The 14184-nt window shown below is 45.5% G+C and overlaps 1 protein-coding gene across 4 annotated transcripts in view; it reads right to left on the bottom strand.

Annotated features, from left to right (window-relative positions):
* Positions 1–14184, bottom strand: part of LOC109895286 (zinc finger protein 536) — a 203887-nt gene that overhangs the window by 114450 nt on the left and 75253 nt on the right. For 2 of the 4 annotated variants that reach the window (XM_031830754.1, XM_031830753.1), the window contains exon 4: positions 4417–6677. In XM_031830754.1, coding sequence (XP_031686614.1) covers positions 4417–6676 — 2260 coding nt within the window. In that variant the 5' untranslated portion in view covers position 6677. Of the gene's footprint in view, positions 1–4416; positions 6678–9427; positions 9743–14184 lie in introns of those variants that run through there. The other 2 variants (XM_031830752.1, XM_031830755.1) reach the window with 2 other exon arrangements.

The following is a 14184-nucleotide window of genomic DNA, read 5'->3' as shown; positions in this document are numbered from 1 at the left end:
TCGAGGCCTTGAGAAAAGCCCCTCTCTCTCTACAGTCTGATGAGACCAGCTTCTGAGTAGCTGCATGGTCATACTGTACGTTCCTTTCTCAGCAGCAAGTCATTTGCATCAACTGGTTGCCATTCTTCCCTTTGCTCTTTCTATCTCTCTCTCTCTCTGCCTCACTCTCTTCCTTCTTTTCTCTGACTCTCTGCCTCGCTCTCTCTCTCTCTCTCTGCCTAACTCTCTCCTCTTCTTTTCTCTGTCTCTCTGCCTCTCTCTCTCTCTCTCTCTCTCTGTCTCTCTGCCTCACTCTCTCCTCTTCTTTTCTCTGTCTCTCTCTGTCTCTCTACCTCTCTCTCTCTCTCTCTCTCTCTCTCTCTCTCTCTCTCTGTCTCTCTGCCTCGCTCTCTCTCTCTCTCTGCCTAACTCTCTCCTCTTCTTTTCTCTGTCTCTCTGCCTCACTCTCTCTTCTTCTTTTCTCTGTCTCTCTCTGTCTCTCTGCCTCTCTCTCTCTCTCTCTGTCTCTCTGCCTCACTCTCTCCACTTCTTTTCTCTTTCTCTCTCTGTGTCTCTCTGCCTCACTCTCTCCTCCTCTTTTCTCTGTCTCTCTCTCCGCCTCACTCTCTCCCTTTCTTTCTGTCTCTGCTCTCTTTATTTCTCCATACATCCCAAGTAAAATTGTATTTGTCACTTGCTTCGTATACAACAGGTGTAGACTAAGAGCCAATTTATTGTCAATCCAAAAATGTGCTCAGAGATTCCGTATGAAGGGTGTGCCGCAATTGCGGAGCCTCCTGAGGCACGCAGAGGCCAAATTGAGCTCCGTGCCGCATTGCTGAGCACCTCCCAAATTTTGTAACAATGCGGGGGGGGTTCATATAGCTCCGCATTGACATGATTGGTTGATGGTAGGTGGGGCCGGGAGGTCCTGTATAAACACAAAATCACTTCCTTGACAACTTCCTTCACAACAGCTCTGCGCTGCTCCGCAAAGCGCAAGAAGTATGGATGACCTGACTTCTGCAGAGAACGTATCACCGTAAATGCTGCACGGCCAATGCAGACGTCGGATTGACCACGCAGCGCCTTTAACTGTGAATTGCTTACTTACGCTTACCTCACACTAGCAACCAACGGAATCCCCATAGTCTGTAAGAGGCCCAACCAGAAACAACTTTAAACTTGCCTTTAGTTCGTCCTAATCTCTCCGTCTCTCTTTTTTTCTTAAATTTTAGAATCTACAATGGATGTGAACATAAATACCCCCCCCATCTTACAACACACTGGTAGCACTGCTTTACATAGTATTACATCAGGTTTCAATGGGTTCTGTTCCGCCATTCAGGGTAAGCCTCTGTTTAAGACCTGCACTCTGCAGGGCCTGTCGCTCTGAGGCCCACCATGATGCATTCAGAGAGAGACACTATCAAGTAGGAACATTCTTGTTCATCAAGCCCAATTCAGACTGGAGAACTCTGAAATCTGAAGCAATAGATTCCTTCCACAGTCAACCCAATCTGTCAGCCTAATAACACAAATAAAAGAGATGATTGGGGGGGGAAACCGCACTAATGAAAAAGGGGCGAAAGGTTCTGGACGTCTCTATGAAACACAAAGTATTTACGGTTTTACTACTGTGGATGACAGAAGGAAGGTCTCTGAAGGACATCTCTGAGGCAGACATTTTTTTTCAGCAAGTCTTTAAACAAGTGCAGTGTCAAAGACAAAGGAGATTGTCTCGACCTTCTTTCACAGTTGAGATGTTATTGTTGATGACTGTAATTCAAGTTTAACTCAAAATTGCAGTGGGAAGGTGGTTACGAGGTTGGCGGTATGGTGATGGTTAGCAATGTTTTCAAGACACACACACACACACACACACACACACACACACACACACACACACACACACCACCTTACAATAAAAATACAAACAATTCTCAACAAGCAAAAATGCAAAGAGTGCAATATTAAGACTAACAGAGAGGTATAGTCAGCCACATCCTGTTAATTTAAAAACACTGACACATCCAGGCAACACGCACTCTCACACACACACACACACACACACACACACACACACACACACACACACACACACACACACACACACACACACACACACACACACACACACACACACACAAATGGCACCTTCCTCCACATTAGCTGCAGAGACATTTTCTCACACACCTCAGTTTCTAAATTAGGTGCCCCAAAGCTCCAAATATGAATCACACTCAATGTCATGAAGGAAGAAACACTTTTAGGGCTTTGTGCTGTCAGTAATGAAATACAGACTGCAACAAAACAAAACCCTTTCATTTATTTTTTTTTCGTTTTTTTACAGTTGTGCATCTTTAGTGTTTCTTTCCTCTTTGACCCTGTTGTTGCGGTGGAGTGGTGTCTACACAGCTTCCTGAGTCTCACAACAGAAAGCCGGTGAACTGTGTCTGAATGGAGAGACTGTGAGAGAGAACCAGGCTAAGAGGCTGTACCTGTAACAATGTCAGCCCCAAACGAAGAGACAACCCCCCCCCCCCCCAAAAAAAAAGCAGGTGGGGGGCCCTCAAGGTCAACCTTAAGGCCCGTTAGATCCAGCAGGAGGGAGCTGGCACGATGCCCGCATCCCCCTGTACGGTGGAGAAACACAGGGGTTTAAGCTGGCTATCACACTCCATCACAGCACTCAGAGAGGGACAGAGGAGGAGGCAGGGCATGAGAGCACTGATAGACGAGGTAGGACTACAGTGAGAGAGAGTGAGATGCAGTGAGAGAGAGAGAGAGAGAGAGAGAGAGAGAGAGAGAGAGAGAGAGAGAGTCTGTGCATGTGTGATATTCAACTTAGTTTTTTTGTGACATGAATACCCAAAATATTTCAGTTGATGTAGGTTTTATTGTAAATAGAATTTCAATTGGCAAAATTAGTAAGAACATGATCTTTTCAGAGATTTTTCAAGTTTTTGAAGATGGGGAAGTTCTTCACATCACACATATGTAAATACTTCTAAAGTTAACTAAATGCCATGAGCTACATTTCTCTGATTTACTTGAGAACCCGAAGAAAAAGAAATACAACTTCCTGCATTAAAATTCAGAAGATAATTACTTCCGCACCATATACCCCCCCCCCCCCCCCGTTGAAAAGTGTTGTGTTTAATAGTCTCTATAAAGAAAATACGTTTTTATCTCACTCTCGTTTTCATTAATTCCTAATTGGGGTGGGGGGGGGGGGGGTTGTCTGTTATTATTTTTTAGATTAAAATAAACATAGCCCATTCCATGTTCAAACCCATCACACTACATTGGGATGATAAGGACTCTCTGCTACTGTGAATAAATAAACAATTTTGTCTGTACTGTTGGAATTAAGTTACTTCGAGCCTTAAGCATAAGCCACTTTTTTTCAGACGGCTTAAAAAGCACATTTCACTTCCGCAAATGAAGTCAAAAAAATGACCTGCTTTATATGTATATCTTTAATTAGTGTCTTGTTTAGCTTAAACCAACTGATTATCGCATAGTCATGGCCTAATTAACGGGTGCGCCGCTTAGCTTGTGGTGTTCCACCCGGAGGAATGAGAAAGTTACCTTTAAAAACTTCTCTAATCATTAGGAACAGCCTCTCTTAATCCTGCTAAACGTACACTTTATCTGCTTTTTCTTATTTGGCTACGGTGGAATTGCCTTCCCTCCCACGTTTAAGGAGATGTTTTAATCACTCATAATACGTTTGGCCCGTCCTCGTAGTCTTGACTGATGTTACACGGGGACACATACTAATACACTGTGTCTCAACGTCTCAGATGTATTTATAAAGCCCTTCTCGCGTCTGTGTTCTATGTGCCAGTGTGAATGACACAAGTCACAACTCCGTCATGGGAGTTGAGCGTCTTCGTACGGCTGTTTTGTGTGAGTGCGTGACTCAAAGTGTGTCTGTGTGTTCATGTGTGTGTGTGTGTGTGTTTAGACAGGCCTCCCCTCTCGAGTAAAAACAGTGTGCAGAAAGTATCCTATAGAAAGACGCAGGCTGTGTGAGTGTGTTTGACGGGTATTCGAACATGGGCGTTAAGTATCCCAGTTATGCATGGAATGTGAAGCTCGGATTTGTGGTGGGCTTTTTGAACAGGCAGTTTTGATCCGACCCCCCCCCCCCGACCCCCGAGCCCTCCCTCTCTCTCCAGTCTAAGTGGACTCCTTAGGGTCCAGTGTTGTGTAGAAGTGATGTCAAAGCAAATGGCGTATGTTCGAGATCTCGTGCCAGCCATCAACCAACTCATCTTTGTGTAAGGACTTACCCTCTTCGGACACAATGTCTCCCCCTTACGTGTCCTCCCCATATAAATAATGAAGAACACATTGGAATAAGTCCTGATTGTAAGGATAATGTGACTATGGGATGGATCGTTATTCAGGGTAATGACTTAGTCGTACCTGAGGATGGGGAGGAAGGGTGTGGGCTGTCGTCCTGGACACTGCCGGTCTGGGAGTGGCCTCCTCCGGCTCCGCTTTCCTCCGTCACGTTGGAGGATCCAGGGGTGGTGGACCTGCTGATGGACTGGGACTCGGGGTCGCTGGCCGAGCCACGCCGCTCATCCAGCCCTGTGGTGTTGTTCTGCTGCTGGATGGCTTCTTCTATGGGCCGCCTCTCCTTGTTGTGCACCCGAGAGTGGACTACCATCTGGTGATAGGTCCTGAAGACCCGGCCACAGTCAGGACACTCTGTGGGTTTCTCTTTCAGGCTAGTCAGGTGGTTGTACTCCAGGCCGTGGACCAGGCCCAGGCCATGGCCGCCATGATGGGGCATGAAGTCACGGTGGCTGTCGAAGCCCACGCCGTCGTCTTTCAGGGGTATCATGGCTCCACTGCCGGCCTTCGAGCCATGCAGAGCTTCGCTGTGCTGCTTCTGCTTGGAGCTATCGTTGGAGCACATCATAGGGTAGTCATGCTTCTCTTTAGTGAAGGCCATGCCGGCAGCATTGGTCATCTCCTCATGGTGCTGCTCATGGTGCTGCTCATGGTGCTGCTCCTTGGGCATAAAGGCACGGTCCATGGCCATGCCTCGTGCCATGATCTGCCAGGCCTGATAGCTATTCAGTGGGTCCATCTCTGCAACTTTGGCAGCCGCCTGGAGGCGTTCCATGCAGCTGGACTTCAGGGGGGGCACCAGGTTCAGGCAGCCCAGGAGAGAGCGCTTCTCCCCCTCGCCAAGGCCATGGCCCATCCCTGCCATTGGGCCCAGCAGCTTTCCCAGCATCTCCTTCTCTTTCATGGCAATGCCGGCTTTGGCCAGCATCTGGTGTTGCTCGCTCAGACCCTGTTTGTCTGGGGATAGGAAGCCGCCCTGCAGGCAAGAGATGTAGCGTGAGTAGAGGTTAGCATGGGCCTCCTGGGCCATGCTGTTCATGGTGTTGACAGCGTTTATGTCCTCTGCTGGGGGCTTGCTCTTGATGGCCAGCTTATTGAGATGGACCTTCATGTGGTTCTTGAGAAACCAGGGCTCCTTGAAGCGACGACCACAGATCTGGCAGACGTGTTCAAATGAGTCCTTGTGCTTGCGCATGTGGCCCTTGAGGAACCAGGCTTGGCTGAAGACCTGGCCACACACCTCACATCGGAACTCGTTGGCAGGCTTCTCAGCGCCACCAGCTGCACCCTGTCCGGCAGCTGACTCGGCCGTGATATGGGCTTTTTCCACATGGCTGATCAGGTCCTCCTCCTGCGAGGCAGCAAACTCACACAAGGTGCACTTGTAGGGCTTGTGCAGGATGCGGATGTGACGATCCAGCTCCTCACGCTTCTTAAACTTGCCCTTGCAGAAGGTGCAGCGGAATCCAGTGGGTGGGTTCAGGGCCTGGTCATCTTGGGCGCTGGCCGGCTTGGGCGAGGACGAGGGCTGGGAAAGGGAGTCTGGAGTTCCCAGGCTGGTGGGGGTGAGGAGGCCACAAGCAGAGCCAGGCTGTTGCTGCTGGGTCTGAGGGCCAAGGTGTGGCTGGTGCTGCAGGGGCTGGGCTGGCTGAAGGAGGCTGCTGCTCCTGATCTGCTTGTCCCTCAGGATGGCCCTCTCCTCCAGCTCATGTAGAAGACGGTTCTCCTCACGGACACGGCCGCGTCCCTTACCGAGGTTTCCCAGCTTGTGGGTGCGTAGGTGGATTTTGAGGTTACCCTTCTGTGCTGCTCGATGGTCGCAGTAGGGGCACTTGAAAGGCTTCTCACCTGTGTGTGTGCGCATGTGCAGCGACAAGATGCTGTTAAAGCGGAATCGCTTGCCGCACAACGGACATGGGTACTTCCTGTTCTTACGGGCATCGTCTTCAATGTCGTTCATCTGGGACATGATGCCCAGGTTCTGCCCATTGAGAAACTGCTGCAGGTCCACACGCCCATTCAGGTTGGCCAGGGCACTTGCATCTATGTCCCGGTTGAGCTGGTTGGCGAGCAGTGCCATCTGACTGCTGATTGGTTGACTGGCCAGGGCAGCGTGGCTCTTCTCATCCAATGGGGTGGCAGCTTTCTCCTCAGGGATCTGCTGTCGGCTCTGTAGGTCGGGAAAGGCGTGGCCCAGCTGGGCCGTCAGCTGGTGGAGCTTCTGACTGATAGGATATCGGCCATTTAGCACTGTGTTGCTCAGATGGTCTCTGTCAGCGTCCGATACTGCTGAAGACACACCAAGGCACAAACTAGAGTCCTCCATCCTGTAAGAGAGAAGGATATCATGACGGTCAACCACAGTCAATCAACCTGATAAGCAATACAATAAAAAAAGAGCTATGACTCATCCAAAAATCTGAAAACCGGAAGAGAAGGAGAAGTACTAGAGTAAATTGTCAGTGCATGATGAATGGAAATAGAGATGTAATTTAGCAGAGTGTCTTACGGAAGGAATTAGGGTTAAGTGTCTTGCTCACGGGCACAAAAACAGATTTTCACCTAGTCGCCTCGGGGGAAGCGCTTAACCGCTATGCTACCTGCCGCCCATTGAAATATCACTTTCTTCTTTCTTTCTTTTAGATTTTCAGTGCAGCTTATGTTCTCACACTTGTGGTTGGAAGACTGTAAGACTCTCCGAACTTTCTCAAACTGCAACACAGTGTTGGATGCAATAAATACACGGTAAACGCGGCGGGCGCTGCATAATTATGCTACTTGGGCCCATCCTATCAGGATTCCTCCAATTACACGCCTTAATGAAACGGAGCAATGCCATTGTCATGAAGCTGCCGCAATGCTACAATTATGATATTAACAATAGCACTTAAAACCAAGGGGTTACTTCAGTAAACACACACTCTTATCTCCCTACTGCGACACTTGTCTAGGCATAATTCTCCATTAAAGAGGCACATTACATTTGATGTGAATCACTTTGCTCTTGCCTTCGTTTCCCCTCCTCTCATGGCTTCCAATGAGGAGGAAAACAACAGTTGGTGTTATTGAATGGGTTCCCAATGTATCAGAGGCCCTCCCAGCCATTAAGAATGGTTTCAATGGCCCAGAGCATACACCGTCAAGCTGAAGGGAATACACAAGCAGAGTCTGTTGTTGTCTTCCTGCTTGCCGGGTTGTTTGTGATGCCCTCCCCTCTCTTAAGAAGGATAATGGTGTGTTCTTCCCTTGTAACTGGCAGGGTCAAGCTTCCGACACAATAAAGTGAGTTCTGCCTTGGTCAACAAAACACTGTGTAATATCTCATTAAGCTGATTACTATGCTGCCTAGTAACAGTGGCAGCGTGCTATAACACATGATTATAATCATTATAAAAATTCCTCTCGGGGACTAAGCACTGGAATAACACGAGTTCACATTTAGTGGAGTGAGACCAGTTTATGTCCAGACTCCTGTGAAGTCAGGGGGGCGGCAGGGCAGCCTAGTGATTAGAGCGTTGGACTAGTAACCGGAAGGTTGCAAGTCCAAACCCCCGAGCTGACAAGGTCCAAATCTGTCGTTCTGCCCCTGAACAGGCAGTAAACCCACTGTTCCTAGGCTGTCATTGAAAATAAGAATTTGTTCTTAACTGACTTGCCTAGTAAAATAAAGGTCAAATATATATTTTTTTTAAAGGGACACCCCCAACCTATAGACTCTCGCACCTGCACACACTTCACAGGGCTCAAGGACAACTCTCTCTCTCTCTCTCTCTCTCTCTCTCTCTCTCTCTCTCTCTCAGCTTCTAACTAGTGCTAACCCAGACACCCACCAACTGACAAGGCTAGACAGAACAACATAAACAAACAAAAGACTTTGCTTTGAATCAAACCATGGTTACACACGTACAGTACACACACACACGACACAGGGATGTGGGAGTAAAGCACAATGCTGAGGCACGCCGGGAAGACTTATGAGGCCTGGCTGTTCCTCAGCCGACCGCTCCTCCAACACTGTTGGTTGTTGTTGACTCTTATCTCGAAAATATGAATAAGGTCTGTGGGCTGCTTATGAATACAATCTTCTTCTTTAGAACGTGATCATTGTCTAGTAATAAAGGTGAAGGCCATCAAATGAACCCTTGAAGGATATAATGGCTATATTATGTCGACTGTGTGATGACTGGGCATGCCTCATGTATGCAGCGCCTACTTACATTGGCGAGGTCACGCACGACTGTATGAGCTTATTATCATGTGACTGAGACACGAATATACTATCCCGCACTATTGCAAATAGCATTCAGAAAATGTCTACGCGACACTGTAATGATATTACATTGATATGAGTATATTTTCAAAATACAATGTTGGGAGAATACACAGGTAGATAAAACCATTTCCTGGACAACTTTCTCATCTTGATCTCTTAGGAAGGATTGTCCATTGGCAGACAAAATGAAGTGACTCTTAAAATGTGCCACCCACAATCCTTTGCAAACTCTGCCAATATCAGACGGAACCCCTTTTTGAAAGTGCCCTGCATGCACACTGCCTTTTGCCATAGAAATATATGATTCAAACAAGACTGATGAGCTGTTGCTCATTTATAGAGATAGCAGCTTGCCCTTTTCTTCAATTTGATTTCCGGCTTTATCTTTAACATATAACAAAGGCAGATAGACAATGGAATAATGTGAAATGAACTGACAAATCCAGTTTGTTTTTTGAACGTATCCTTGCTGACGAGCGTATGCAAATGAACTGCATTAATATGCTTCCCTTGCTCCCAAGTCATTTTATATTTTTTTCCTGATTAAAAAGGGCATTTCTTATGTGACACCCGCCCCCATCCTATCAACACACATGCAAGCACACGCACGCACGCACGCACGCACGCACGCACGCACGCACGCATTGCTTTTGACAATAATTCTATATCTGAGTGCCCTCTATGTGTAACAATGCAGGTAGCAATGCTCTTAGAACAACAACACAATGAGTGTTCAGTGTAATCACGACAGTCTTATTTCATCCATATGGAATTCCGCTTCCGAAAAAGCTTTGATGTACTCACATAGAGCAAGTAGTGCCCGTTGTTACAGGGTAAGTACCAGTAATCCAACGTGTCCTTCTCTTGTGCACAGGTATTGCAATTCAAGTCTGTGTGGTTCGCATTATAAACTCACAGGGTCCCAGGTCGTAACTTCTCACCGTCATAGATAGCATTTACAAGTAGCTCCTGAGTAACTGTGTGCCTGTATGCTTGACCTTGACCTCTCAGCCATCCAAACAGCAGACTGTAGCAATGTCTACGCCGGCTCTAACCCGAAACAGATCTGACGTTTGTCTGGTGTCTACAACAATGCTCTTTCATTAACGATAAGGCTCAAATGACGCCTGCAAAGCCACCAGACTTCCTTTTGCACTCTCTCACAGAGGTGCAGTGGTGCTCTTCTTTACAGTTTGTGGTTAATATTCACCGTTTTTAGTAAAGCGGCACATAACCAGATTTCTCTTCTTCTTTTTTTTCCCAGGGGGCAAATTGCTCTGCAACCTACAGCTTAATTACGGACGGTATCTTTAACACAATGGAAGTGTATTTCTGCCTGAATATATTTGGGCTCAGTACCGTGTCATTATCTAAGCAATGAGCATGTGCTCTGATCCTATAAAGTGCATGCAATAGTTGAAGGAATTAGAAAAACACTTGGTCAGGTTGAGTATTCTCAAATGGTGTATACACTGGATACCACAGACATTTGCATATTCTAAGGCTAAAACACATAAGCAGAGTATGGCTAAACATGCTCTTGTGAAGGTTTCGGATTTGATAAAAGACCGTTTGGAAGTATTGCTTGATGTGATATTGATGGGTCAAATGAATGCAGGCCAAATAAAACCTTTTGTACATTTTAAAGCTATAATCCTTAATTGCTACAACCATTTTTGGACTTATAAATGAATTATATATACCAATTGATTATTTAATCATATAACTTGTAAATGTCTCAGGAGCTTAGTTCAACTGTTGCACATCATCAGAACACAAAATATCAAAAAAATGTTTTACTCGAATGTTAGTAAACAATATAATGTAAAACAACACACAAAAAACAATGTATAGCCTGAAACATGTTTAAAACTATCATTGTGATATAATGGATGTTCAGTCCTTGCATCCATAGCTCTGTCTATGCTTTTGAAAGTGGTTACACTTCTCCAGGCCCATCCCTCTGCCTTTTAAAAAAAACTAAACAGAGGTAGGTTGACCACTTAGTTATTGTTTTAACTGCAGATTCTAGGTTTATAAGGAGACATTTGAATGGAAAAGCCATTAGTAAGACATTACTTTGTTATTTTGGCATGTATTGACAAGAATCCATGAACTAATTACAACGAAATACCTCATTAAGTTATAATGAAGGTCATTGCTTTTAATAAATCCATCATTATTCACAAAGTAACGAAATTCCATCGTATTCGCACCAAATCATTAACGCATTTAGAGGGGGAAAAACAATCTGATGGAAAATTAGTGTGTTTGCCATATGTTACATACTCTGAGGAAAGCGTATTTAAAAATATATATATATTGAAGGAAAGCAGATACCAACACAAGTAGAGATAGCTGGGCTCATTTTAAGCATGGCAGTAAATTGAAGCTAATAGGAATATTTCCTCATGCTTGTTTAGTCTATTGCAGGTGGTCTTCGGAACGCTTCTAATTAACCCAATGAAAAAGGGAGTTGTTTTTCTTCCTCTCCATGCTCTTTGACTGAACTGGATTATTACATGCTGTAATGAGGCGAAAACAGAAAGGTTCCCAGCACAACAAGTGAAATAAAGTTGAATAAACCCAGTCCGTTCCTTCCAACGTCATACCCTAGACCCCACACAACAACTACGCTAACTTATGAGTTAAGAACCAAGATTCTAGCTTCATAACGTAGTATGAATGAAGTAAACCAACACATCAAAACAACAATTCTATATACAAGAACTTGAACGCTATACAACAGTGACAAATATGAATCGACCTAGCTGGGCCTTTCCTTTCTGCTCTGTAGTCCCACACAATATGTCATTGAGGTCTCTTAAGAGGACTTGTCAACAGGTAGTTCGGCTTTCAGCTCATCTCCACAGATCACTATGAGGCCCCCTCCGCTGAAAGAAAAAAAATAGAAAGAAAAGAGAGAAAGAAAAATGCCTGTCTTTTTATCCCTGCGTCTGACAGGCTTTCGGGATGCCAAGGAGGAAGATCAACGGGAGACAAGCGAATTCCCACAGTTCATTGTCCTGGTCAGCCGCACCATCATCCGGAGCCGGCCAAAAGCTCAAAGCTTCCTTTTATGCTAACCATTCTTGGTATTATTCTGATGACCAGCAGATGTGTGTGTGCCTTTTTCATGTGCATATCTTGCAATAGTGGTCACAGCAGTGTGGAAAGACTCCTGCCAGTAGATTTTACGCATTGTGATGAGTGGGGGATTAATTGTCTCGAACATTTGTTAACCAGACCGTGTTTCACAATAAGAAGGGAGATGGATGAGATAGACGACAGAGGACAAACTAGCGCACAAAAAAAGTGATGAAAAGTAAATGATTTTAGATCATGGGGAAGAATTTCCAACATATAAATGATTGTCTGTATTCTGTCCTGTGCAATTCCTCCCCTCTTACCCCTCCCCCTCCTAACCCTCTGTCATGGGGGGGGGACAGGGCCATGTCCTTACAGTAGTCACGGTCGAATCGCTGATCACGCATGGTTACCCTACAGCGGAGAAAGGCCAGCGAACAATGACCACAGTGTAGCTGTCCGTGTAGGGTCGATCATGGCTTACATCATTCCCCTGGGCTGCCTTTCTGCATTTGAATACTACTCACTGGAAAATGAATGCAATGACACATCGCTGGTAAGGCATGGCCAACACGGTTTCTTAAAGGCAGACAGGGAGAGAGAACAGCGCGCACATGCTAACAGTACAATCAACCCAGCGATTGTTTTCACTCTACAGTGGGAAATGAGAAAGGGAGCCTGGTAGTGCTGAGTGAGTCACCCATCATCACACTTTCACAGGCATTAGAGCGGCTTTAATGTTGGCAAAATAAAACCATATCTGCCTAGCGCCGGTTGACAAAGTCAACCAGGCCACGTTTTCTTCCCTTTCAGGTCATATTTCTTTTCTTTTTTTCTTCTAAACTCTAAATGTCAATATCACCTGAAATAAGTGAATATCAGAAATAATTGCTGTTTTCTCCTCCTCGTGCTGGTTCTGTTCTTAGGAAGTTTTGCATAATGGCTGAACAGGGGCTGTTGTTGTGACAGGTGCTGAAATCAAACCGGGAGGCGACGGAGACAAGGTTCAATTTAGTTTGTGAATCCTTTAATTTGTTGCATAGCTAATTTAAAAAAAAAAGATCCCTTACACTCCTGACTATTTACCGTCACTTGTATGCATACATGCGAATTGTGCCTTGAAGCCAAGTCATGCAGCCTTTGTAAAGGGAAGGGAGGAGAGGGGGGTTGGGTGCTACTTCAACGTACTTACCATCTCCTCACAACTGTAGTTTGGAGTTTTCACCAAACAAATGTATGGATAATTAGAGATACTCATTATGGAAAGCAAGTCAAGTAATTATTTTACATCACGCCACTGTTAATTGAACGATTCTTCAATATCTTTGAAAATATCTATTTTTCTCTCCTCTTTTTTTCCCTCTGTGTGAAGATGAGGGGAGACGAGTAAACAGGTAGGGGAGCCATATGCTCTTGAGTGAAAAAGCACTTCTGTCAAGGCAAATGGGCTTTTTAAATATTCAACCACTGCATGTCTTTTTAATATGACAATGCTAAATCTCCTTTATTCCATCACTTTGATGAACTATCTCAAGCTAATCTGGAGAGACTTCATGTGAAGGAATCGTTCAAGTCTTGCAGGCACTCTGTCAAGGCAGGCCGTTACGCAACTGTACTCGGTATGTCCATAGAGCAGTTTTTTAAAAGCAGCACACATCCTGTTTAAGAAAGCAACTCATCTTATCAAAGCCATCAGGAAGTGAGACTTGACTGCAAATGCTCTCGATTCTTTGCATACGTTACAATATCTGTATTTTCTTTGCCGCTATTGTTTGCAGCTGTGAGTAGCTCTGAGAATAATTCATCATTTTCTCTCTCCCTCTCGTGTGACCCAAAGTCACGTCTTAATGTGGCTTAATAAGAAAGGGGGGGGGGGGAAAGACAAGAGAGGAAGAGAGGGAGATTCAGAGAGCAGGGCACATTATCGGCATTAAGAGTGTATTTATTATGGACTAATTGTGGCAGAGGAAGTGCGTTAGGAGGGTGTGCTCTCAGGAGGGAGGGTGGGGAGCCTTCGGGACATCAAGGATCGTGTATTTATCTGACTTCATCTGAAACAGTGGAGGCTACTCTTCTTAGAATCAGAGAAAACGTGAGAGAGGAAGGGAGGGAGAGGGAAAGAGGGGAAGAAGGGGGAAGAGAGAGCGAGTGTAACCATTTTGCGGGCCAGACAGAAGTGTTTGCCTACATGCCAACGCCTCACTAAGACGCGACTCTGATTAGGAGAATAAGGCAAAGTTGGTCAAACTTCAAAACAGGCCTCTCTCTGAACTCCACTACAAAAACCTCTCATCCTGTTCTCCTCTATGAAGCACCCAACCCAGAGCAGCAGCTTCCCTTTGGTGAGGTTGCTAAAGATAATAGCTAATTACTGCAAATAACATTTAGGAGACATTCGACAGAAAATCTGAGAGGTAAAGGACAGTATACATTACAAAAACTCTCTCTGACCTGTCTGCATTTACACAACTTCT

Source organism: Oncorhynchus kisutch, linkage group LG8 (genome assembly GCF_002021735.2).
Source record: "Oncorhynchus kisutch isolate 150728-3 linkage group LG8, Okis_V2, whole genome shotgun sequence".
Lineage (NCBI taxonomy): Eukaryota > Metazoa > Chordata > Actinopteri > Salmoniformes > Salmonidae > Oncorhynchus > Oncorhynchus kisutch.
This window is presented reverse-complemented; position numbering and strand designations above follow the sequence as displayed.